Below are 23355 nucleotides of genomic sequence, written 5' to 3'. Positions count from 1 at the left end.
TTTGAGTTTTTGAGAATGTGACCCTTTGGCATCTCTTACAGAGGGTACATTGTTTTCCCCTCATTTCTTTTGTGAGCCCACATGTTTAGAGAAGTGAGAGAAGTCTCTGTTTTCGACCAGGCGATCCTCCGTCCATGCAATCCACTGCAATCAGTTTGTCTGTGATGTCTCCAGATTTGGGTAAATAGACCCAGATTGTACAAAAATTGTTTACAAGGTAAAAAAGTGCTTTCATCAAAATGGGATTAGAAAAAAAGGTCCTTTAAAGTTGTCTTCTAAGACTGTATACATTTCTGGCTTTTTTTCCTGCTTTTGGACCCTGTGAAAAGCAGGAGAAGAAGGACAAGAAATTATGAATTGAATGAATCAATGAAAAGTGAACAAGAAGTATCCAATTAAAGTTCAATGAAAACACAAGCACCGAGACGAGGCATGAATAGAAATCACACATAATATAAAAATAGTTGTCAGACATAAGCATGCCTCACCATTTTCCTCTCCCGTGTTTATCGTCATTAAGGATTGGCTCTTCGGGCCCAGTTTTGACAGCTTCTTGTTCTTCCCCTTCGGAGCCACGTGCTCTGACAGGTCCTCAAAGCTGCTATCCGCCGTCCCATTGGCCGTTTTACTCGTAGGGGAGGAGCTTGGAGTAGTAACCACGCCCTCATCCTTGTTCAGGACTTTCTGGCTGTTCTGCTTGCCCTTAAAAAAGTTCCTCAGTGACGTTCGACTCTTCTTGGCGCCCCCTGTCTGGGCGGGCAGTGGGGCGAGCTTGTCCAGGCGCTCGCTGCTGGCCTGGGACTGAGTCTGCTCTGGGGTGAGGGTCGGCCTCCCCAACCCCACGGTCGACGGCCCCCGCTCGGTGTGCACGTCCTGAAGAGAGCTTGGGAGTCCCGGGGGGTTCCCGAATGCCAGTTGGTACTTGGGGTTGTAGTATTTATGCGCAGGCACCTTCAGGTCTCCCCCGGCACCCTTGGAGTCCCCCAGGCTGACCTGGAAGCGGGAGGTGGTGGCGGGGAGGGGTGGCCGTTTCGACACAACGCTGGCGGCGCGAACCGGCGCGGCCGGCCCAGCGATGTGGAACTCTTTGTAGAGGTCCAGCTTCTCGGAGACGGCATAGAGCTCGCGGAAGTCGTTGTCGAAGAAGTCCACCACCTGGCCCGAGAGGATGGTCATCATGTTGCGGTCCATGCGGAAGGAGCTCCATGAGAAACTGGCACATGAAGGAGACATGAGACATGAGACATGTCAACCACACAAAACCACAGCACTACCACTAGAGGGGTAACTACAAAAAACTTCTCTCGGAGGAGTTCAGCAGGGGTTCTACACTTGCATCTATTTACTTACCAGATGCTTTTAGCTAAAGCGATAAACAGTATAGTACAGATACACAATTTTCTGTATGTAAGTATATGTGCTCCCTGGGTAGTAAACCATGACCTTAAAGAATGACTCTGACTTTGCATTTACCTGTAGGAGCCAAACATGACCTTGTCTCCATCCACCAGCATGTATTTGCTTCCCAGAGTTCCAGGGATGGTCCCGAAGGAGAGCTGGAAGCCTGTGCCACTCACCGTCCTCACCCGGATGTGCTGAGAAACATTGACCAGACAAAAACCTGAAGTTTAGCAAGAGAAAATGCTACTGCTGTAAACCATTGGCTAGCACAGCTAACCCATCAGCAAGATTCCATGGTCCATTCATATTTATTTACTTAGATTTTATTTACTAGGCTTTTCCCCAAAATATAGTGAACTACATGTTCTACGGTATTTCTATTTCCTGGGAAACTACCTGTAACCATGGTATTGCTTCACCCTTGTACTACATTCTATGGTTACCTAGGTAACCCTTACCACAACAGTTATCCAAGGAAGTATCTTATCTTCACACTTGTAGACTGATAACCCACCAAGCAAGTTAAAGTACATGACATGTCAGTTGGCTTTTAGGTAAAGGGATAAGCATCTGAGACAGAAAGATCTGGTCTTTGGTGTGCCTTAGTAGCTTCAAAAGAAATTCAAAAGAAAAACCTTAATCCTTAATCAGAATCTCAATCAGTTTGTTTTCTGTAGCACGGTATTTCAAAATAGTCCAGCATGTTAACACTGATATCAAGAACACAGGAAGCATATTAAGAGGAAAGCTGAGTGATGTCATCCACCACTGCTTCATCTGTTTCACTGACTCACCCTCAGGTGCTGAGAGCTGACCTGTAGCCTGTTGCACATGTCCAGGAAGTGGGGCGCCCCACGGATGTCTAGGATGATGTACACCGCCACGCCGCGCTTGGCGGCCGCGTCCAGGAGGTCCTGCAGGATGTGGAGGTCGGTGAGGAGGTCCATCACTATAGCCAACACCTGAGGGTGGAAAAGAATAGCAGGGTTTTGATTGGGAGCACTTGCCTAAAGGGCCTACAGGCATCCATCAATTCAATCCTGTAAACTTCATGTGCCTGTACTCATGTACAAGCTTTCATTTTCCTGATATGTTTATAACAATATCTGACCATTTCTGTTTAACTTTCCATTTCTATTCTCAAAGCACTGCACCACCTTTTCTTGACTTTTTAATGAACACAGTACTGGTGCTCATTTTCTTCACAGAATCAAATATTTTAAAATGTGGAAGACACTATTATAGTCATTATTATTATTACTATTATATTATAATTATGACTATTATAATATCTATCTACTATTATTATTGACCGTGTATCCAGTCCACCAAACAGCTGCTAAAGGAAATTAATAAGTGCTCCTTAAGTATATATATTTTTAAATGTATGATTCCATTCACTTTATAAATTCATTTCCATTCTGTTTATAAACCATAGTTCAAGCATTCTGAATAAACGCCTACTTTAATCTTATAAATGTGAATAAACACTTAAAGTTAATGAGTCAAGTTAGAAGTACACACTGAAAACCCTTGGGGATGTACTGCTCTTTACCCGGTTGTACTGATATGTGAAAAACCTGTTGTCGCTGTGGATGACTCTCCCACTGCAGAGCTTTGATGAGGAATATACCTTACAGAGGTTGTCAGAGAGGGAAGTGTGTGTATAAGGTGGTGCACTGACGCACATCTCACCTCTTTCACAAACATCCTGAGAAAATTGACAGGTCTTCTACACTGTTCAGTTCTCCAGAGTTTATTATGTGATATATTATATGATTACATCATATATTATATCATATGATATTACATTATATTAACCTTAACTGCCATGTGCCTGTGCCTAAAACACAGACTAGCATCTAACCAGACACTTAACTGGTGCAAAGAGTAGCCTATTGTCCCTCCAGCTGCAAATCCAGACATTTCATTTCATTTCACTGAGCAGTCCTTTAAGAGGATAGACGGCTTTGTCCCAAACTTGAGCCTGGACACAACTCCTGGCTGGCTGCCTTTAAGTCTACACTACTGGACACAGCTCCTGGCTGGCTGCCTTTAAGTCTACACTACTGACCACTTAACAACTTCAGCGCCACTTCTCTTCAAGGGGCGTCAAGGCATATTGTTACCTCCAAGACGTAGCAAAGAGAAAGGGGACATCAGCACAATTTTCCTAAAGGCTTGCTCAACCCAACACCCCACTGTGTTATTCAAACTAACTGTTGTCAAAGTTGCATCTGTCTAACATGCTGCCTATTTAACCAAAGAGCCTTTTGATGTGGGTTCAGAGCTGTGGACAAATCCGAATGACACAGTACGCTGTCCGTGCTGCACTCCCATGCCCCACAAAGACACAAAACCGGAGCCTACAGCGGGCCTGTAGAGGAGGATTATACAAACACACCACGAACTTCAGAATGTTGGCTCACAAAGTTAAACGCCACTCCCCACCGCGGGCCAACTCTAGCATGCAAGTTTCCTTCGCCTTGAGCTGCTTGGCTGGGATCACACACGCGCGCAATCAGAGAAAGAGGGGATGGGTCTGGAGTAGGCACGCACCTGAAGAAACCACTAATCACAGCCTGGTGGAACAAGTCAGGCAGGCTGTTTGGTTTTGTTCGTGCTAACGTAGGCTTTTTTCCTGCTAATTGGTCTAAAAGTACACTCACAGACAAACACATGTTCTTAGTAAGTGACAGTGTGATAAGGAAGGTGTTTGTTGAGTTATATGACCAAGTCCTAACTTCCTTATTGCGGCAATTAAGACCACATTTTACCCTTACATACATTCACTTTCTTTCTGGCTCACTGTTTCTCTCTCTCTTTCTCTTTCTTTCTCTCTCTCTCTCTCTCTTTTTCTCTTTCATGCATTCTTTCGTTCGGTGTTTTGTCAAAAAAGAGGGAAAGAGAAAGAGAGAAACAGCGAGCCAGAAAGAAAGTGAATGTATGTATCAGGATAGTGTGTTCTTAATTGCAGTTCATCGTCCAAGGGTTTGCTCAACCCTTGGACAATGTACTTATTACTTTCAGCTTTTCAGGAACTGACTGCTATGTCGGGCCAAGCTGTTTGTTTTTGCACACCAAGCCGGGACCTGTCCCAGTGCAAACCTCCCCATAATCCATTAAAGAAGCGTATGAACTGCACCTTTGGGCATAATCCATTAAAGAAGCATATGAACTGCACCTGTGGGGCAGTTCTGTGTCACAGTCCCTGGACCCCCACAAAGAGAGGAGGGGCAGAACAGCCACCGCCACAGTCACAGCTGAAAACAAAAGGCCACTTGAAGGAGCACAGGAAGAAAACTAGCGAATGATTTACAGGCCTGTGCTTCCTCTCTCAGAGAAAACTAAGAAATCAAAAGCAGCCTTATTCATCTCCTTGGCCATTAATGGCCTTCAAGGGCATGACTCACACACAGCCCTGAATACTGGCACAGATATGAACCATTCATTTCCTTGTTGGCCTACATAAGGTGATCTTGCGGTACAGTGCCTGTTGCTATTCCCATGTCGACTTCCACTGACAATAGTTATGTACAATAGTTATGTACAATAGTTAAGTACAATATGTTTGTTCCCTACATCTCAAAATAGGATCTTTTGGCAATGACAATATTTGTGTCATGAAGTTGAACTGTGGTGCATGTTATACATTCTCAATATGACTTTGTTACAAGATGTACAGTCGTGGCCAAAAGTTTTGAGAATGACACAAATATGCATTTTCACAAAGTTTGCTGTTTCAGTGTCTTTATATATTTTTGTCAGATGTTACTATGGAAGACTGAAGTATAATTACAAACATTTAATAAGTGTCACTGGCTTTTTTTGGCAATTACATGAATTTAATGCAAAAAGTCAATATTTTATTTTCAGTTTTGACCCTTCTTTTTTAAGACCTGTGCAATCCGCTCTGGCATGCTGTCAATTTACTTCTGGGCCACATCCTGACTGATGGCGGCCCATTCTTGCATAATCAATGCTTGGAGTTTGTCAGGAATATTTTTTTCTTGTTTGTCCACCCGCCTCTTGAGGATTGACCACAAATTCTCAATGGGATTAAGGTCTGGGGAGTTTCCTGGCCAATGTACCTTTTGCAGAATATAAGTCTGTCCCTAATGTTTTTCCTGGAGAGAATGGCTTCGTTGCTGCCCTTCCAGCCCACCAGGCCCTCCTCCAAAAGTCTTCGGCTCACTGGGCTCGCAGATGCACTCACACCTGCCTGCTGCCATTCCTGAGCAAGCTCTCTGCTGGAGGTGACCAGATCCCGCAGCTGAATCCTGTTTAGGAGACGGTCCTGGCGCTTGCTGGACCAAAACATCCTCCGAGAGCCACTTCTCCCAACCATCCAGGAACAGTTTGGTGATGAACAATGCCTTTTCCAGCACGATGGAGCACCTTGCCATAAGGCAAAAGTGATAACTAAGTGGCTCGGGGAACAAAACATCAATATTTTGGGTCCATTGGCCAGGAAACTCCCCAGACCTTAATCCCACACAAATTTGTGTCATTCTCAAAACTTTTGGCCACGACTGTATATTTCTGAGAAGATAGCTGAGCGCACACCTTTACATAGTAGCCCTTGTTAAGAATACATACCATGTGGGAAATCTAAGTAGCTCGACACTCAATAAACTCATAATGATTTAGCACCAATGTTTTGTGCAGTTCAATTCCAAGCAAAAGGCATGCAGGCTCACGTTGGAATGTTGGTGTTGTTAAATCATTGGAAGGAATGTAGCGCAGTATGTAGCTACTTGCGCTTGCTACAAACTAAACTCGTCTTTGCCAAAAGCTTCTCCCTCCTCTTCACGTACAGTGCCTGCAGGGCGACACAACTCATAAAACAGGTCTAAATGTGAACATGTATATTGCAGGATGTGTATTTCAAATGCATCCATAAAGCTATAACAGAGTCTGGAGCATGGGCATGTCTGCAGGTGGTCTGGGTTGGTCATAGTCCACCCAGAGATAAAGCCTCGTCCCCTCAGAGGAATCATCTGCCCATCCCAACAAAAAACTTTTTTTTGAGAGTTAATAGTTTTATTAGGTTTCCTCCGGTAGGAGGTAACCTATTGTTATTGTGGCTTTCTTATTATTATGTTGCTGCAATGGGAGTCAATGGCAGCCCATAGAACCATATGGTAACTTTTTGTGAAATTTGGCACACTCATTAAGGACAGTCCCTTCTTCATTCACACCAAGTTTCATGGCTCTCATTACACCACTCTAGCGCCACCAACAGGGCAAAGTTGGACTTTTGTAACACACACAACTTTTGAACCGTATGACCGATTTTCAAAAATGAGGTACCATTGGATTCCCTGGATCAAGACGAATTAAACCCACCCCTTGGCGTCAATTGCGTGTGTTAACACAAGTCCAACGTTGACCCGTTGGTGGCGCTAGAGTGGTATAATGAGAGACATGAAACTTTGTATGAATAAAGAAGGGACTGTCCTTAATGATTGTGCCATATATCACAAAAAGTTACCATATGGTTTGTCCGGTACAGCCACTCAAATTCAGCAGAAAACCGGTCAAACAGGAAGTGAAGTCATATCTCAGCTAATCTTTGAGATATCAACACCAAACTGGTATGTCACTTGGAAGACACTACAACATGTTCCCATGTGCAAAGGCAACTTCATATCTTGAAAAATGATTGATATAAAGCAAATTGGATACATTGTTAACGCTAAAATAATGCTTTACACATCTGCAGGTCAAAAAGTGAAACTCTGATTCAATCACAAGTTCATATGAAGACACTTGAGAGTGTTTAGTACACAAATCTGAAAAAAAGTTGACTGTAAGATAAAAAGTAGATTTTTGGTGAATATTTGAAACATGCATGCTTGACTACTTGCTAGGGTGGTTCTCTATAGAATGTCTCTGTCTCCTCATCCGCACAGCTCCTAAATCTCACACACTCAGTCTCCCCTTAACACACGCGCAGGCTTTGTTTTACGCACACACATTCTCACAGACACACAGCTTGGTGTCACACACATACATTCTCACAGACACACAGGGTAAGCGCACACACACAACCTCCACTCAGTCTAAACTTCAGGGAAAAGCATTGTAAATGTTGGATTTGAAATGCAATATCCCATTGGCAAGTCTGCAGCATGGATTTTTCTATACAGTGACAAATTGTCACAAAATTACATTTTTCCCTGGTTCGCAATGTTTGGAGGAGGAAACCGCCATCGCTGCTTGCAGCTATATTATAATTTTGTAATAGGTCATCAAAAAAAATGCTCTGCTTCCTTATTGGGGTTTTAAAAAAATAACAAATTTACATTATTTAACCCAACTTACCAGTCACCCACCCACAAGAGCTAGACACCCACTGCTACTTAAATACTTAAAGTTGATTGACCTACAAACACACACACACACACACACACACACACACACACACACACACACACACACACACACACACACACACACACATACCAACACACACACACACACACACACACACACACACACACACACACAGACACACAAACAAAACACACACACACACACATACACACACACACACACACTTCAAAAGATACACTGATTTTGTATTGCTTTCTGCCTTCTTATTGGCCTTATTGTTTTTTTCTTTTCGCATTATGTTACATTGTTAAACAAAATACCAGTCACCCACCCACCAGATCTGGATACCCACCGGATCTGGACACCCACCGCTACTGAAATATGTAAGGTTGAATGAGTAAAGATTTTTAGATCTATAAAATGTTCATAACTGTTCATACACACTGTCTTTCATTTTCTTAATCCGGATGGGGGGGGGGGCAACCCACCCAAGTAGCCAAAATGGCCATATAAAAATGGCACCCTCTGTACTGGAATGTTGTGAATCGGCAGCATATGACACGCCATTGTGTGATTGGGTGTCAGACAGTTGTGGTTCTGTAACAGGTAGAGCAAGTTCAAATTCTAAAGAAAAATAATGTGATGTGTCTGCATTATGATGTTAACACAACAAAAGCATTATGCCACTGAACCCAAATTGTGTGCACTTGCTTCTACCCAAGGAGAAGGGAGTATGTTTCTGTCTCTAAACACTTACTTACTTTAATATATTGGAAAGACATCTTTATACAAACAGTTAAGGTCTAACACTACATCTACGTGGGAGAAAATATTAACTTCATAACTACCACTGTGTTTACAGCTGTAGCCTTTGACTGTGTTCTTCACGTGCAACACTGCTCCTGTATTATATCGTCCTGGGTTACTGAGGTCGTTTACGCAATTCTTGTAATACAATGGATAACACATGCTTAAAGTGGGTGTGTCACAGTAACTCAGGTTGAGAACAAACGCTGTCACATTATACATTATACCGCTGTCATATTATATCTGAGTGCTTTGCACTTACCAACTGCAAAGCATAAATGCCGGCTATGCCAATAGTAAAATATGAGTCACTAAAACAAACGAATCGAGGAGGGTGTGCAGCTCAATACAGAGCGTGGCCAGCTGTACGGAAAAGTACACATCATCTGTGACACACTGTTCCACTGACGAGGCTTTGTATCATTCCCATGACAGCCTAACTTATGAAAGTCCATTTTTCGTCACTTCTAGAACTCCTTAGTGAGGTAATTGTGTCAGTTCTGTGATTTAACGATGGAAGCCTTTAGATTGCCCAAAAAGAGGCATGATGGTACTAAGCTGACAAATCTGATTGTGATGTGAACGCAGGACGGTGTAGGCTACAAAGCTAGCTAAGACATGCCCCACGACATGCCCTCACTCTCAGAGTCAGGCACATTCCCAGCAACTTCCACTGCTAAATGGAAGAAATGTATTCAACTGGCACGAATGACGTCAACTGCTGCCAAAAGTGGTCAACCAGTTGTAACACAACAGCCCCAAAGACATATCTGAACATAACTGAACATTTGTTTTATGTAATGCCTATGATAAATGCTTATTGTGAAAATAAAAAAAAATACATAATATTAAAAATCTTGAAAAGACAATCGTGACAACTAGTCAATTTTAAAAGTCTACGGTTGATAAACTAGCCTACCTTGTTTGCTTCTTGAATCAGTCTGCGCACCACCTCCTTGATGTGCGGTGCATTTTGTTTTGGTGGGGACGTGTGAACTGCCACCCGCGTGACCCCTTTAAAAAATCCTCCTGACGGCCAGCCGAGATCCAGCGGCGGTACCTCAGTGTCCGAAAGTTGGGGCCAGTATGTTGAATGTAGACTGGAAGTGGAACCCTCGGGCTTCTTTCCTTCAGTTGTTGCTGAAGAAGTCGAGTCATCCTCTTCGTTCGTTTGATATTCTTTCACGGTGTCCCTGATCCACTTTATCTCGCGGGCAGATAAAAAATCTTTTGTATTGTCTGTTTTCAGAGACATTTTGAAGGCGCCATCGCCTTCTTTTAGGAGCAGTTCTAAAGCAACACGCTGTTCTTCACTGTACATAAACTCCGGCCTCGACTCCGGGACTTTTTCGTTGATATGACCGTCATCCATGCACTCCAGCTGGGACTCAGCCATGACTGCGACGCTGGAGCGTGCAGTAGCACCTGACCCGAGTCTTTAAAAACCAGTAGTTTCCCCTTCGCCTTACCTGTGTGAGTGCCGTCGGCTTCTTGCAGGTAAGGCTGCCCAAACTGACGGCTGAGGTGGGCGGGGTAAGGAAAATCCCATATGTAGCTCATCCAATCCCACATAGGTTATCAATGTGATTTACAGGAACTCCTTTACTTAAGACGGATATTCATTTAATTATGTTATTAACTTTCACACACTTTAGGTATGCTTCTTACCAACATAAAAGGACTAATACAATCTTGCAACCAGCCAATATGTTCACATTAATATAAGGTATACACGGGACCAATTCATTTAAGAGGAAACAACATAATACTCTCAGAAAAATACATTTTATTGAAACATGAAAATGCGACAGAGGTACAAATAGACTAAGAAACCTTGGATGAGAGACCATGGACTGTGACTTTGTTTGGAAATGAAAATAGACAACAACAACAACAACAACAACAACAAAGAGGAAAGAAATCCGGCAAATCTCTTTGCTCCTCCAAAGAGACCTTAAACGGGCCAGGTCACGGGGTCATAGAGGTGTGGTGTAGTTGGAGGGGAAGAGACCCACTCGACCTCGGAGTCTCCCCCTCCACCAGGATGGGTCCGTCTGGTCCAGAACCTCGATCACATCTCCGCTGCCGAAGTCAAGCTCGTCCTTCTCCTCTGCTGAGAAGTCGTACATGGCTTTTACCTTCAACGTGGCTGGCTGATAACGCAGAGAACAAAGGAAGAGTAAGAATCAGGTTTTGATTTGCTCATACAGTAACAGGTTTATGCATAAACAAACAGACACACGCACACACACACACACACACACACACAAACACACACACACGGGCACACACACACGGGCACACAAACACACTCTTTCTAACACACACACACACACACACACACACACACACACACACACACACACACACACCAACAAACAAACACACACACACACACACACACACACACACACACACACACACACACACAACCGTATACTGCACACACAACCAACCGTACATACACACATAAATCCAATAGTTCAAACTGCAGGCAAACATATGCACACCAATGAAAGTAATCCCACAAAATATACATTCTAAAATATCTGACATCAATAACAATATTGGCTTGTTGGCTCTCAATTGAGCGAGAAATGTAGTCCAAATTATACTGTGTAATACATTTAAATACAATTCGTAAAACACTTTCTACAAAATATAATTCATGATGATGTGGCTTTTATAATGTTGTTACAGGTTGACTGTGTAGTCCTTTTTGAGGAAGTGGAAAATCCTGTGAGAAACACAACCCTGAGGGCTTTTCCATCAGGAAGCACACCTCACCTAACCTGCCTACCTGTGAGGTGAGTAACACTCTATAACGAATGACTGTGTGTGAGTGTTGGTGTTACCTGAGGAGGAGGCAGGGGCTCGGACGGGCGGGGGGGCAGAGCGCCGAAGTTCCTTGTTGTGCTGCGTCCTCGCTCCTGATAGGACAGAGGGGTGTGAGAACAACTGAAACGACCTGCAGCTGATGACTTAAACAGCTAGAGTGACTAATGCCGTCAAGCATGGAATTAATCTCAGAACTGTGCACCATTCAGCGACATGTGAAGAGGACCTAGAGGAAGCCCAATGAGAACAATCTATCAAGGTCATTCATTCAAGTTTAGTTTGGGGACTGAGGGTGGGAAGAGTGGCAGATGTTGGAGTGCTCTACCTGTTGAAGTGGAACAGGCTCTGGAAGTCTGAAACTCTGCCAAAAACACATAAAACAGGGAAACATAAGAAAGCATGAAAATGATACAGAGTGATTTTTCTGAATTTCAAAGCTACAGAGTATAACACTTCCATCTTTCTCTCCTCCTTTCATTGTTGTTTGTTAACATTAAACTAATGGAGTTTGTCAGGACTAGGCGTTTGACTGAGTAACTTGTCAGGCCTCTCCAATAAAAAGCCCTAAATTCTACCTCTCAACCATGGACTACCATAATGGAATTAATCTAATATGAGTTACAGTATCCCACACTTCATGCAAAGAGGACCTTGGGAAAACCAACTTGGTACAATCTATCAAGGTCATTCATTCAGGTTTAGTTTGGGGGGTGGGGGTTGGAAGGGTTGCAGATGTTGGAGTGCTCTACCTGTTGAGGTGGAACAGGCTCTGGAAGTCCTCTGAAACTCTGCCAGAAACAAATAAAACATGAGAACAAAAGGAAGCATGACAAAGATATAAAGTGATTTTTCTGAATTCCAAAGCTTGACCTTGTTCTGCATACCAAGCATGACACTTCCATCTTAAACGAATGGAGTTTGTCAGGTCCAACTAGGCGATTGACCGAGTAACTAGTCAAGCCTCTCCAATAAAAAGCACTAAATTCTGAATGATGAAATGCATCTAAAATGAGGTACAGTATCCCACACTTCATGCAAAGAGGACCTTGGGAAAGCCAACTGAGTACAATCTATCAAGGTCATTCATTCAAGGATAGTTTGGGGACTGGGGGTCGGAAGGGTTGCAGATGTTGGAGTGCTCTACCTGTTGAGGTGGAACAGGCTCTGGAAGTCCTCTGAAACTCTGCCAGAAACAAATAAAACATGCGAAACATGAACATAAGAAAGCATGAAAAATAGTGTTTTTTTCTGAATTTCAAAGCTTGACATTGTTCTGAGTACTGAGAATGACACTTCCATCTATCTCGCCTCCTTTCATTGTTGTTGTTTGTTAATTAAGCAATAAGCCCCAAGAGGCGCAAACCACAGACTCACGGGGCTTATTGCTTTTCTAAAACTGTTACTACAAATATTTGATATGTTTTCATAAATAAAGACAATTCAATTTAAGAAACAATAGTTTAATGATAAACCGTCATTCTTCCGCCACTAAAAAATATAGGTCCTAAATAAATCGTTGCCACGCAACCCAGCAACGCAACAGCCAGATGGAACACTGGGTATGAAATGCGCTATATGAATACACAGCCTTGCCTTGCCATTCGCTGCGCAGTAATATGGAATGTTATCATAGAATGTTATGAGGACAAATTGTAAGGTTATGCTGGATTTTACAACGGCTTTTAGCCAATCACAATCAAGGATTTGAACAATCAGTTTTAGAACATTAAACGAGTGACATATTGTCAGGACCAACTAGACGTTTGATTGAGTAACTCGTCAGCCCGGTCTAATGGGGGTTTTGTGGCTGGGTGATGCAAAGGTGCCGTACCTGCTGAGGGGGCGCTGGCTCCGGAGGCCCTCTGAAGCTGTGAGGCTGAGAAAAGAACCAGAAAGGTAATACACGTGACGTTGCATGAGCACCAAAGCATACCAGTCTTTCACTTATATGTAAAAAGCGCTATATAAATGTGATGTATTATTATCTATTTCTGTTATCTTTTTCAGATGTCTACCCAGTTACCAAGGGCGAACTCATACTGTCTATCTGACCACTCAATTGCAAGTTGCTTGAGATGAAAGCTTCTGTTAAAGCAGCAATACAAAGATATGTTCCTAAACTAGCAAGCTAACTACCAAAAAGGCTTGCAAAAACCTTGCAAACACCACCAACAGCCCAGCTGATACAGATAGAAGCTTGCCAACACCCTTACTGTTGTCTTTTGGCAGTATAGCCCGGAACACACAACTACAAAGTGCATATCCTGGATGGCTAGTAGGAAGACACAGGTGTTTATCTATCCTTCACATGACTATATGCTAGCAACACTAATTTGAGGATGCTACCAAAACTAGTTGCCTATAAAACCATACCTCAAAAAGTGTCAAATTGTTGCATAGCTTTGCATTAAATTAATACATATTAATGGTGCATTTTATTTTAACACAAAGCTGGCGTCATTGGTCAGCCTGGCCACTGAAAAGCTACACCTTCCAGTCATGGCTTACAAATGCACAGAAAGATCCTCCACAAACTCTGTGCAGTGTATCCCCCCCCCCCCCTACCTGCTGGTCGGTGACCCGCAGGAGGATCCGACTGTGCTTGGAGATGGAGCTCTGTGTGTAGTACGCCACCATTTTGTTGATGGACGTAAACCTCTCCGTCCACAGGTAATACTGACCCCGGTTGTCCCGCATTACCTTAAAGTGCTGCACGTCATTTTCGTGTCTGAGAGGGCAGAAACAGACACAGAGGGGGGGGATGAACACGCAGGGTTTTACCTTCATACACGCACACAGAATTACAGACCGAGTTACAGACACATGGTTAGACAGACACACATGGACACAGACCAGAGCAGTGTACTTCAATCCTACTTCAGAGCAGATTAACACACCTAAAAATTCCCGAAACACCTTTGTATTTATCTCATTAGAACAACAAAGTTAACTTCAACAGAGTTAACTTTACAACAAAGTGTTGAATGTAGAACAGACCCCAGGCAAGGGCAAGGGAAATGCTGTACTAATGGTCACAAACTTCTGTAAAACTGCAAACTGTAGAGTGAGACAAGACAGGTGACGTAAAAGCTCTTCTCTGACTGCTGTAGTAAGACCAGTGAGTTCAGAGTTCCATTAACACTGAGAGCAGTAACTGAAGAATCTTACGGGAGACTGTGACTATGTAATGTGTCAACCTGTGTGAACTCCATAAGTGTGTCAAGTCAACTCAATGTGCTTGCATATTATAACAAGTACATTTTTTTCAATTTGTGAAATGTGTTGCAAGAAGGCACCTGTGTGAAATGTAATGGAATGTGTAATGAAATGTCACCGCCACCTTTGGATTGACTAACATATACTTTAATGAACACTGGCCTAGACATTGAAGTACAGCATACAACTATAAAGCATTTACATAGATATTAACTGTATCTGACAGTCCATTGACTGCAGTATGATATTTCATGACATCAGTTCTATATAATACAATCCAACCATTAAAATGCATAGACATTATAACAAGATCAGTTTGGCCAGCAGTGTAGCAAAAATGTAGTTGACACGGATGTGCACTATATGTTATGGCCACCAGAGGGAACTCAAAACTCACAAGGGCCTGCCATGTGAAAAGCCCCGTTCTTTTGGAGAATGAAGGCGTGACATGAAGTTCATTCCTTTATGGTATGTGGAGAGGTAGTTGGTCATGACATGAGACATTACCTCAGCTTATCTTAAAGCTGTAGTCATTGTTTAATATTTTCTTCAATCCTGTTGCTTGACAGACAAGGCTAAAACAAAGACGGCTGTGTCACAATGTCAAAATACTTTCAACCACTCACATGCATTATATAGAATATTTAAAGTAGTGACATTGGTAATTAATTCTTATCAAATGAATGTCCCAAGTGCCTCAGTGCAATAACATTTCGTGACAATGAAATGTACGTGTATGTGTTCCTCAACAATGAAAATATACATATCAGAGTAACCAAACTCATAGCATAAATATAGCCGCGAGGGGCAATGACCGGGGTCCAATAACACTACATACAGCTAAACTTTATTTCATGTGTTTAATTAATGTGGGTTTGGATAGAGATCTTCACATACTTAACACTGGGTCTGTCTCAGCAACGCTTGTGTTTCTTTGGCGGAGCAGTCGGGTCATGAATGTCCGTCGCCACACTGACATTCTTAAAAAGGGCATTCAGAAGGCGTCTCAACCACTGTCTGCACTTCGGTGCACTAAGTTCTCACCAAGTTTATGCATGATGTGATAGGCTAGTGCAAAGTCAACAAAGCTATGCGAGTTGTAGTTTCAATGATGAATATATCGTTTCACTTCCTGTTGCTTAATGGATTCTAAGGTTAGTTTAAGCTCTTTAAAGAGTTAATTGATCGAAACCTGACTTGTAATGGACTAATCCCACTTGTATGGAGTTCTTTTTATAAATGCACTGAGGACATAAGTTATGTCACATAACCCATGTTTAACCTTAACTGGGTCTTTGCCTATGCCAGGTTCTTGATGCAGCTGCCAATGGAATCACACCTGCCAACACTAACACACTCATGTTCCACCCCACGCATTCATGTTCAGCAGATACCAGCACTGCTTTCATGTCTTGCGCTGTAATGTCTTCACAAACCTCAAATAACAACTGAACAACTGAATCTGGAGTACATTTCTGCCCTCACCCATACGAACTCCTAAACCTGTTATGTCCTTGTTGCTATTTCCAAGATGGGTGTAGATTTTGTTTCATGCTCCATTTCTGTGTGTCTTTTTTTTTTTTTTACCTTACTTCAAAGTCACTTAGGATAAGAGTCAAGCACCATCTAATGAAGACATATGAATACAAATACTCATATACAGTGCAGACCTATTATACACCAGTCTTTACCAAACTTTACCAGTCTTCAATGCCAACTAGACATTTTACCCATTAAACCAGGCTACACAATGTAATGGCTACAGTTAACTTCTGGTTCACCTCTGACCACATCAGTAATATCAACCAGTGTGGCTAAATCTAGTAGACTCACAAGAGGAACCAGCGCTGACAGAAATATCACGGCATGATGGAAGCAGCAAAAATCTGCGATTCAAACCGGTACTCAGAATCAGGAATCAGGAATCCCTCAGTCCAGGGGAATCTCTACAGCAGTCCTCTATTCTGGTGAGAGGTTGCTCGACAGTCAACCAAATGACACCTGTCCCTTTCACCCAGATTGGAACGGAAACCTGAGGACTGGCTGAAATAGTGTTTGGACAAGCCACTTTGTCTTCCCCTTTACAGTCAGGACTGAGCATGAGTTTTGCTGAGCGTACTTACTCAGCAAACAGCTAGAGCACAGTGTGGAGAATTTAGTTGAATATGATAAATACTGTAATGGATTAGAATCAAGAACCATCTGGTATTCTCCACAAACAGCACAGGAGTAACAGGAAACCCCCAAACGTTATGTTGTTGAGCTGTGGGCTGCAGAGGGAACTGACCTGACGGAGATGGAGAAGTCTCCCGGGGAGCTCTGGCTGCCGCGGATGATGAAGGAGCCGACGGGCCTGGAGAGGAGCGTCTCCTGGGCCTCGTGCCGGCCGGTGTTCTCTTGGAACCAGCTGGAAGCAGGAACAACACACAGGTGTCAAGCTCTTTCTGTCTGTCTGTCACTGTCTGTCTCTGTCACTGTCTGTCTCTCTGTCTTTATGTCTGTCTCTCTGCCTGTCTGTCTGTCTCTATCTCTCTGTCTCTGTGTCTGTCTCTCTCTCTCTCTCTCTCTCTCTCTCTCTGTCTGTCTGTCTGTGTCTCTTGTGGTGTTTTCCTGCCACCATCTGAAAGCAGGAACAATACACAGGTGTCAGGCTTTCCATATCTGTCTCTCTCGCTCTCTCTGTCTGGCTGTCTCTCTCTCTCTCGCTCTCTCTCTATCTCTCACACACAGTCTTTGGTAAACCACGACACACAAGTAAAACCTTAAATACAGACAGGTGTTTACAAATGCCCCCTCTACCACTCTATACTGTATCTCACTTTTGACATACATGTTTCATCTCTTCCCTCCTCTGTCTTGCCCACAAAAGTTTACACGCACACAACAACAGGAAGCTACTTGTGAAACATTATCAGTTCAGCTTTTTCAGTCAGATGCATAACATGGGCATAAGAAGTGAAAACCAACAGAGATACAGACTAGCACATGCTTGTTCAAGTTAAGCCTGGCCTCACCTGGGGAGGTCAATGCTGAGGTAGTTTTTGGGCACAAAACCTTCTTGGCCGTGCATTTCTGCCTTAAACCAGTCATCGTTGGTCCCTAAGATCTTAAACAGAGATAGCAATGTTACAAACCATAATTCCCCTTACACAAAATGGCATGACGAAGCATTCCTAGGCAGTAATACTTTGACCATTGACCTTCAACCATTACTATCCACGACTGGCTAATGGCTAAGCATACACATGTAGTTGTTCTGGCTGTTGTTACTGTTTACGCCACTGATTACAATTTACTTACTCCTCTTGACCAAATAAGGTGGTCTGTCAGAAAACCACTGACCACTGTACAATTGTGCGATAGCAGGTCAAATGTCAGGAGTAAAATTGTGTAGACTCTAGAGGTTCATTACTACCTTTACTAACCCTTGTATCTTGATATCCTCTCTCTCTCTCTGTGAGTGAGTGTGAGTGTGTGTGTGTGTGTGTGTGTGTGTGTGTCTGTGTGTGTGTGTGTGTGTGTGTGTGTGTGTGTGTGTGTGTGTGTCATGCTCATTCATGGACTCACCTTGAGCGTGTCTCCTTTTTTAAAGCTCAGCTCGTCCTCAGCGGTAGCACTAAAGTCAAACTTGCCATTGGCCTCCATGGCGGAGGGAGCTCAAGAGCACCGTTCCCCTTATGCTGAGGTGTGATAATAGAGGGAGGGAAACAGAGACGCAGAAGAAAGAGAGAGAGAGAGAGAGAGAGAGAGAGAAAGGGAAATGACACGTTGAGATCAATGCGATAAATAACCCTCCTGCGTGAGCACTTCTCTGAAGCAGCAGTCACTCTGCTGCTGCTCTGTGTGAGAGCTTACTTTCTTAACACTCCACATAAGATCAAACAGTTCTGCTGTCTGCCATCTCACATGTGTGTGTGTGTGTGTGTGTGTGTGTGTGTGCGTGTGTGTGTGTGTATGTGTGTTTGTGTGTATGCGTGCGTGTGTGTGTGTTCATATATGCTTAGTACACTTGTGCAAACGACACATTTTCTTCCAGCCTTCTTTTCTCTCTTAGTTTTGTGCTAGTCCTTAAAGCCTTCCCCTCAGCCTTCTCATCCTACTCCTTTCCTTTGGTATAGAGTGCGGCCTGTCATAGGACTAATGCTGTACCACATTCGCTGTTGTCTGTGTCTGTGCCTGACTTGTCGTTTAGTGGCGGAGCAGGAAGACAGACAGTGTGTGGTGTGAAAGCACGGGGGATGTCATCATGGTTGTGACAGTTGCCCTCCTTCCCCCCCGCGGCAGTTTGTAAATGGGACGTGTCGCCTGAGGAACACTACATACAGGAAGCAACAGGTGCTCCATGGACCCAAACTGAACTGATAAACAGGCAGGATGAAAGTGACTCATTGAAAGACACAATGTACGAGGGAACTGATTAGCCTTTTGATAAGTTAGAAAAACCACTCTGTCAGTTCTTTGGCTGCTACATTGGCTTTGGCTGACCTTATTTCCCCACTGTACCAGCTCCTTATTTTCATTATTATAAGTACATTTTCTAACAGCAATGAAAAAAATACTGTTCTACTCGCGATGAAGAACCTATTGCAAAGCAGCATGGATATACCTAGCATACCTAACATAACATACAGAGATATGGATTATGTTGGTGTTAAAGTGATGGTGCAGACAGCTCCATAGAAACCTGGCCATGGTCTGGTTGTGTCTGAGAACGGAAAAGCTGCCCTTAAGAAAGAGGCCCCAGGCAGCCACTGCTTTGCATAGTTTAGCCTATTCAAATTGGGAGACTTTAATTACAACACCAGACAGGCTCATTGGCACGACTGGAGCCTAGACGTCGCTGATGTGTGGGCTCACTGGAGTCAACTTACCCCCGTCACCATTTCAAACCCAAACTCGCTCTGAAACATCCGCACATAAACCCAACACAAGAAGACCCAGTGCAAAAACAAATATATATGTCCAAGGATCATTAAAATAATACATAATACTACGATCTATTTATTTGATAATGACAGTCTAACCTGCAGAATACCATGACATATGACATTCGTTTGCGACCGCGTCGCCATTGATTAATGAAGCAGCAATATATAACGAAACTATTAACTATAAGCACGTTTAATTTAACAGCCCAACAAATAGACGTAAATAATGAAAGCAGACAGTTTTTTTGTGTAAACCACACGTCGACCAATATAGAGAAGGAGCTTGGACACCTGTAAGGCATTATAAAATAACGCACTGTAAAACATGAAGAGTTTGTCCTTACCTACCACGTACCACTTTAGCAACAGCAAGAACATCAACACGATGTGCGCACAATTAGCCCAAGTCCTCCTCCACTCGATACGTTACTTTTTCTGGCTTCTCTTTCAATGGTGTATAATTGGAAGACACGACGTGTGATGATTAACCGAACCTATCTGAACAAATATGAGTTCTTATAATTACTACTTAACTGATATGTATTCAAAGGTAGTTACTGAGTCATCCACGGTTTTCATATCGAAGCGCCAAAGCGAAAAGGGCAGGTGCATTTACTGACGGAAGGAGACTAATCTCTGAGCCACTTCCCCTTGTTAAACTGCATATCCTGCTTACTGTGATGTTTTGCATGACTTGAACCTTTCCTACTGCTACAGAAGGGCGCTGTTCCGCCTCAGTCATCGTCTCTCACCCGTATCAAGGGAATGTCTGGCAGATCATGTCAGGAAAAACCGTTAAATTCATACAGCCACGCAATGCTTCAAAAACGGCACTTTAGATATGAATTATATTTTAACATGCAGGTGTAAATACAGATATTTATGACCACAGTGTCACAATGACAGTTGCTTTTAACCAAGATGCACATGACTGTCTATAAATTAAACATGGTAGGCCTACATTTGAATTGAGCCTCGATTGCTGAAATGTAAAAGGGATTTGTTGTTTCCTTTTACACTTGTGCATCTATGATGTAAGGACATTGGCTTTGTCCTCACACAAGGGTAGAAATATATGTAGGGACAATAGGTCACCATCCTCACACGGAAGACACCAATGAATGTAGGTAGTTTATCTTTGTGGACAGGTGCCAAATAAATGTGAGTGCAATTCTGCATACATGATGAAACTCTCCTCACGATGGCCACCAAGATAATGTTGGTGCTATCCTGAGAATGGCACCAATAAAATGTTGGTATATGTTGGTATAAATATTTAAACACACCAGCAGATCAATTAAGTTGAACACATAAAGGCCCTTACCCCAGATGCAGCATGGTGTCTACCAGGTTTCTCATTAATCATTCTCATGAAATATACTATCAATTTTTAACTCTGATTAATCATTTAATTAACAGGACTATATCAATATCTAGTAAAGGTTTAAGGTCGTGTTAGTTCTGAATATTAGAGGTTGGTATGGAAGTAAATCTGTGCCATCAGAGTTTGAATATGAATTTGTAAGATTGATTGGTTGGCAGCATTCCCTATTGTCCAACATTAAATAGACCAGCATATACAATGAATCCATTTATTCACAAAATGATCAAAAGAAAAACATCTAACTAGATGTACCTAACTAATTAACTAAGGGGAGTGTGTGCGTGTGTGTGTGTGTGTGTGTGTGTGTGTGTGTGTGTGTCTGAGTGAGAGAGAGTGAGTGTGTGAGCCTGTGGCTTATGCCAGAAAGTCTGTTCCTTTGTTCTGCTTTTCAATGTTCTGTATGTGCTCGGGTGAGGGTAGGAATCTCCAAAACGGAAGCTTTGAGTGTCCTCTCCGCCTGTGTAGCTATGTTCAAGGCCAACAGATGTGAATGTAGTCCGTGTACGATATTGGTGCCTGGTTAGAGCAAAAGATAGTTAGTTTGCATGCAAGACCCTGTGTCGCTGTGCTATAACTATAACTAACATCAATGTAGCGGTTTGGTGAAGTGGCTACCTATATAACCTAACTATGGACAAGAATATCACAACAGTAATATTCAGTTTACAAACCAAATCAACAAATGAACATTGGCCAAGCATACAGTATGTCATCCAAAGCGTAGCCATGTAGCGATTATTCTATGCCTGCTAGATGTGCCCAGTTGTTGTGTTATCAAACTTTGGGGGGAAACTAAAGTGGTGCGCTGGCGTGCTGTTCCTGCACCTCTGATGCCTGCTTTTGAACCAGGCTGGACAGCGTTTGATGATTTGGAACATCAGGACCACCATCCCCCCATGTACAGACAATAGAGAGAGTGATAGCCAATGTCTTATGCAAAGAGAAAGAAAGGAGAGAGAATACAATAATGATTACATTAATTAAGCCATTAAGCCATTAAGTCATTTATTCACTGGAGGCATAGGTCACCTTGCAGACTCATACAAATATGATAACAACTGAATTAAAATGAATGAAACAGTCAGATGAGAATAATTTCTCCTAATTAAATAGAAGAGTAGTTGCATTGAGTTGAAACGGTTATAGCATTTCTTATAATTTGGGTTATTATCAACCCACCATTTTTTCAGAGTGCAGGCTCTGGCCCTAAATGTTTACTCAGAAAAGCCATGTTACGTAGGCAAACGCACGTTCTTGGTTACATCCCACAGGTTATGAATTTAAATGTGACTTAAATTCTCTCAAACACGTTCAACACAAATAGATTAGATTAGTATGATGTAATTTATTATTTTTATATTGCTTCAAATGTGTGGCGTGTTTCAAGCATTTCCAATGTAATAAGCAGTGAAACTAGATATGTAGTGTTTTCAGGAAAGCTAAAATACTATGCTTCATAATAGCTTCACTTTAAGATTTTGTTCAGTAAATGTCTGACAGGACATGACATGTATGGGGGAATTAAGTGGCACTTCAAGCTTCCAAACACTGAACACTCCTCTGTTCAAGAATTACAAATATTAAATGCTTTTAAAAGGTTTTCTGATCAAATTCACTAGTAGAAGAATAAGGGGAGGGGCCAACAATGAGATTGGCAGATTTAGAATGTTGTGACATCATCGATGGAGCCATTTTCAAAGTGGAATGCGCCAGAGTTCTACTTCTGTCAAAGTAGAATGTTTGTGTTCAAGAGATCCATTACTGAATTTTTCAGAGAAACTGCAACCCACAACTCACTTCTGAGAGATATATTGCTTATTTTGGAGAACAGGATGGCGATGATTTTTCATCCTTGTGATCTCAAGTATTACCTCCGCTGCGATGAAGGTATTTTGAGTTCCTAAATGTAGACCATAATTGTCAAATTCGCTTAATTCATTTGATGTATTCATGAAAACCTCTTCTTTCTTTAGGTGTGCAGCAAGTCTTGCCACTGCAGACACTTGGCACCTTTGTTCATGGCATTGGTAAGTGTTTTCCTTCATTTTCCATCTTTGAATAACTACTTTTATACCTGATAAATACTGAACACAGAACGTCATCTTCAGTAATATATTTGTCTTTTTCTACAACAGCCTTCATGCCTGGTTCTGAAGCCAATAACTTGCCAAGTGAAAATGCTTACCAGCCACATGAGGACCTCTCTGGCTACTACATCTACCTAGTCAACACTGCTCAGCCACAGTTCCTGCTCGTGACCGAGTTCCCCGTGTTTCCCATTGTACACCCTCAGGGATACTATGGAGTGATACTCGAGGGTGGTGCTGTGTCTTCAGAGCTCCAGGTGCCAAGACCCCTGATGGCTGTGGATGCTGCAGGCAGCTCCCTCAATAGCCTGCTGGATGAGGACCTTGAGAGGCCTGACTGCCCGAGGTCACCTCC

At 42.7% G+C, this 23355-nt stretch overlaps 2 protein-coding genes across 2 annotated transcripts; both read right to left on the bottom strand.

Annotated features, from left to right (window-relative positions):
- Positions 1-275: 275 nt before the first annotated feature.
- On the bottom strand, positions 276-9943 carry LOC308360675 (protein FAM83F-like; the record flags this gene model as incomplete). Its single annotated transcript, XM_080832718.1, has 5 exons — positions 276-319; positions 489-1213; positions 1474-1595; positions 2196-2363; positions 9467-9943. The coding sequence occupies 5 exons, from the start codon at positions 9941-9943 to the stop codon at positions 276-278; spliced, it is 1536 nt and encodes a 511-aa protein (XP_080688844.1).
- A 580-nt stretch (positions 9944-10523) lies between these two features.
- Positions 10524-20007, bottom strand: grap2b (GRB2 related adaptor protein 2b; the record flags this gene model as incomplete). The annotated part of the gene is made up of 10 exons (XM_080837130.1): positions 19874-20007; positions 18169-18281; positions 17616-17707; positions 16889-17008; positions 13951-14113; positions 13217-13261; positions 12135-12173; positions 11711-11746; positions 11403-11477; positions 10524-10700 (listed from the first exon to the last, which is right to left on the bottom strand). The coding sequence occupies exons 2-10, from the start codon at positions 18244-18246 to the stop codon at positions 10524-10526; spliced, it is 825 nt and encodes a 274-aa protein (XP_080693256.1). The 5' UTR covers positions 18247-18281; positions 19874-20007.
- Between the last annotated feature and the right edge of the window lie 3348 nt (positions 20008-23355).

This window comes from Sprattus sprattus (assembly GCF_963457725.1).
Source record: "Sprattus sprattus genome assembly, chromosome: 1".
Taxonomy (NCBI): Eukaryota; Metazoa; Chordata; class Actinopteri; order Clupeiformes; family Clupeidae; genus Sprattus; species Sprattus sprattus.
The sequence above is the reverse complement of the archived record's forward strand: the minus strand, read 5'-3'. Positions and strand labels throughout refer to the sequence as shown.